A 3,615-nucleotide genomic window follows, 5' to 3' on the forward strand; every position below is an offset into this window, starting at 1 on the left:
ATTGCAGGCTGATCTCTAGGGCATGCTCGAAACCTGGCTTGGACCCAGGCGCTCGAATATCAAGCATGTGCGATTTCTCCCATCATTATCCGAGATTCGGGCTGCGACCATACTGACACCATGAAATAGGCAAGTCTTGAGGCGTGAACAAATGCTAGTGCGATGGTAGCAAATCAGCTTGAAAGAGTAGCTACATATAGCAGAAACTTCCTTGGTCCAGGGGAAATTGTCTCTGTGATACAGTCGAAGCTTCCATGGACGTGCTAGTTGCCACCATCAACTGAAGAACTTGAATATTGCCGAGAACCTGGCTGCATCTACAGCCCAATATTACAGATTGGTACAATACAGACCGTTGCCTGCTGGGGAAATCCGGCATTTCCTGTTATCATATCTTTGCGCGGTCTGCTCTGAAGTGACTGCCGGAGGCGGTTGAGCTGTGTTCAGACTTCTAACACACCCTCTCCCCTGAGACGCGGCTTCCGGATCTCCAGGTTCGAAAGCACTGACATCCTGACAGGCGTCGTCAATACCAGGGATCATTGCAGATCAACTCATTAGTCGCAGCCTAGAGTTGTGCCTGGTATCAATGGCAACGTATAGAAGCAGGCTGCTCCCAGGAGAAAGCATTTGCGAGAAACCTAAGTTCCCTATCGCCCATTCCGTGCTGGCGATGTCGTGTTTGACGTCGTCGTAGATTTCGGTTCCGCTTGCCAAGTACTCAACGAAGCATTTCATTGAAGTTGAAATAATCCGCGGACAACTCTCCGACTAATAAGAGTCACCGGGTTGATTCGCCAGTCAATCAGGTGCTCAAACGTCAGACCATACTGATTATGACCTCTAGGATTTCTTGGTCCCTCTCAAACCAGTCAGTACAGCATCTACACGGGGACATCGATGCTTGACGGGGCTGGCTTACTGAAGATAACTCGAGGCTCCTGAAACTCGGCCGAATAGTGATGGACTCGAGAAAGAATCATCGGTAATCGTGACGAGGGAGGGGCAGGGACATAATCGCACGCGAGAAGTGGGGCGTGACGATGTATCGGGGCGATGATGCGCAGGTTGAGCGCCAAACGTGCTCGCCCATCGGTGGATCAACCACACTTTGGGAACGGTAGAGCAGAGATCGAAAGACTGCGATTGCGATTGGCGGGCTCAGGGCGAGATTGTGGGACGAGCTCCCTTGGTCGTGCTTTGGGATGGCCGAGAATAGGGTGGCCCGGGACTTCGGATGAATGTGATGAAATACCAAACTCTGGGCTCGGCAGCGACATTTGAGACAGCGTAGTCAGCCCTTGTGGACAACGTAGGCCGCAAGAGTCGTTTCGAACAGTCTTGGAGACGTATTGGGCTGAAGTCTTTTCTGCCAAGCACCATAGTTGAGGTGGCCGGCAAGGAGCAAAAAAAGACCGTCGAACCATCAGCCCCTGTTCGGGAATTACGATTGATTGCGGCTGGCCTGGAACTTTCTCCCCAAGTGGCCCATGCTGCTGTCTCCGAACAATTACAGATATCTTGTCGTAGGGCTATATTTGGAAACAGAGACGTGAGGCCGTCGTGGAATATCGTGCTAGTATGGCTCGAGGTTCGCTTGACGAAAACAACGTCCAGATAAGGTAGGCAATTGCATTGGGCACAGGGTAGCCAACAAACAACGTTTAACTCGATAACAACATTATTTCGTCTTTCGTCTCGTGATTCGTTCGAAGTTTTGTGGGAGACCGATGAGAAAAAGGCGAGCAACGGGGGAGAAAACGGCCGATGTCGAGACACGCGGTGAGCAGTTTGTTTGAGAGCAGAATGGATGGAGGTTCAGTTTGGGTGTCACGGTGTCACTCGAGAAAAAGAATTGTTAGTAGAGGAAGGTACCGATACTTCTTGCTCTTTTAGGCTATCGAAGCTAGGAAGAGGCGGAAGCCAATTAGAAAGAGCAGAGTGGAGAAGACCCCGCCTTGGCATCGTCGCAAACTCCACCCATGCGCAAGTTGCCGAAGGGGCGTTCCCTGATGTTCAGTATCAGCTCCTTCTCCTGGCCTTAGCAGAATGTCTCGCGTGATGCCGCAACCTCTTGCTAACGCAGTCTTAGGCCAGAATGTGGCCGGTTGCCCGTCTCACCAGGGTGTAACCAGGCTTCCAGGCCCTCCGGAAGGAACAACAAAAGTCACGACCGTCCGCCTCCTACATCTTGGCACGAGCCAAGTCGACTTCCCATTCATGCACAACATGCTCTCGTTTCGCCGCAGTATCGCGAAGACTTATTCGTAACACCCTCCCTGCTTGAAGCGTCTGAAGATCCCACGCAAACCTTCTCGCTGCCAGTCTATAACATCGCCCGTGCCGCCTTATTCCCCTCATCTTGGCAATTCCATCTGAAGGACCAGGACGCTCCATCTCTCACTTACCATCTTGAATAATAACTGACTCCACGGCCGGGACTGGAGCCTGGTAAAACCGTACATAATACGCACCGTCACTCCCTTAATTTTCAGTTGTTTACCAGTTCTCGTACGCCAGCGTCGACCGCTTCGCCACGATATTCGCAAAAATGGACAGCTTTCTCATGGCAAGACACGGTGGCGATGACCACGGAGCGACGGGAACAGCAACTGCTTCGGATGCTATGCCGGGAATGGATATGGGATCCGGCACGATGAACGATACCCACGGCTCGACTGGCTCAAGCATGAGCATGATGATGATGACCATCTTCCAGACAAGTCTGAAGACTCCTCTCTACACCGAGGCCTGGACCCCGAACAGCGTTGGCACTTACGCCGCCACGTGCATCTTCCTCATCTTCTTGGCCTTCGGTCTTCGCAGCATGCTCGCTCTCAAGTCCATTCAGGAGAAGCGATGGTTGGACAAGGACTTCAAGCGCCGCTACGTGAGCGTCAACGGCAAACTCGGCATGGCAGGAAAGATGTCAACGGACAGCATGGCAAAGCAAATGGTACTTTCCGAGAACGGTCTCGAAGAGAACGTCACTGTCGTTCAGAAGGGACACGGCATTTGGAGGCCCTGGAGATTCTCCGTTGATCCTGTCCGTGCCGTGATTGACACCGCTATTGCCGGAGTTGGATATCTTCTGTATGTGTTCTTCTACACACTACCTCTTTTTGATACATTACTAACAATACGTAGGATGTTGGCTGTCATGACAATGAACGTTGGTTACCTCCTGTCAGTTCTCGGCGGCGTGTTCTTGGGCAGTCTCGCTGTTGGCCGTTTTGCCACGATGGGCGAGCACTAGTGAATTTTCAGCAGCAGTTAGGGAGACAATACCGACTAGAATGTTCTCCCCAATTCCCTTGCTGTTGTATGATGCGGTGACTCCAGTGAAGGACGGATGCTGGATCATGGCACTTGGATACGAGGAACGCGACCACGAAGGAATGGACAACGCGATGACTGTCAGACCTTGGACAAGCCGTCCTTTTTTTTTTCTCTCCTTTTTTTTTTTTTTTGGAACCGCACGCGAAGGAAACCACCAGGCTTCTTCCTGCTGAAGATTACGCTCGCTGTGTTGTACTGCACCAAATGACGATGTACACCCGACGGCAGCCGACGGTTGCCAAATTACAAGCAGCTACGATTGATAATAGTGAAGCT

General features: G+C 51.6%; 1 protein-coding gene across 1 annotated transcript; it reads left to right on the plus strand.

Annotated features, from left to right (window-relative positions):
• Positions 1-2,551: 2,551 nt before the first annotated feature.
• BDZ83DRAFT_714919 (ctr copper transporter) lies at positions 2,552-3,256 on the plus strand (the record flags this gene model as incomplete). Its single annotated transcript, XM_060511683.1, has 2 exons — positions 2,552-3,093; positions 3,148-3,256. The coding sequence occupies 2 exons, from the start codon at positions 2,552-2,554 to the stop codon at positions 3,254-3,256; spliced, it is 651 nt and encodes a 216-aa protein (XP_060371469.1).
• Between the last annotated feature and the right edge of the window lie 359 nt (positions 3,257-3,615).

Source organism: Colletotrichum acutatum, assembly GCF_030867785.1.
Source record: "Colletotrichum acutatum strain CBS 112980 chromosome Unknown BDZ83scaffold_2, whole genome shotgun sequence".
Classification (NCBI taxonomy): Eukaryota; Fungi; Ascomycota; class Sordariomycetes; order Glomerellales; family Glomerellaceae; genus Colletotrichum; species Colletotrichum acutatum.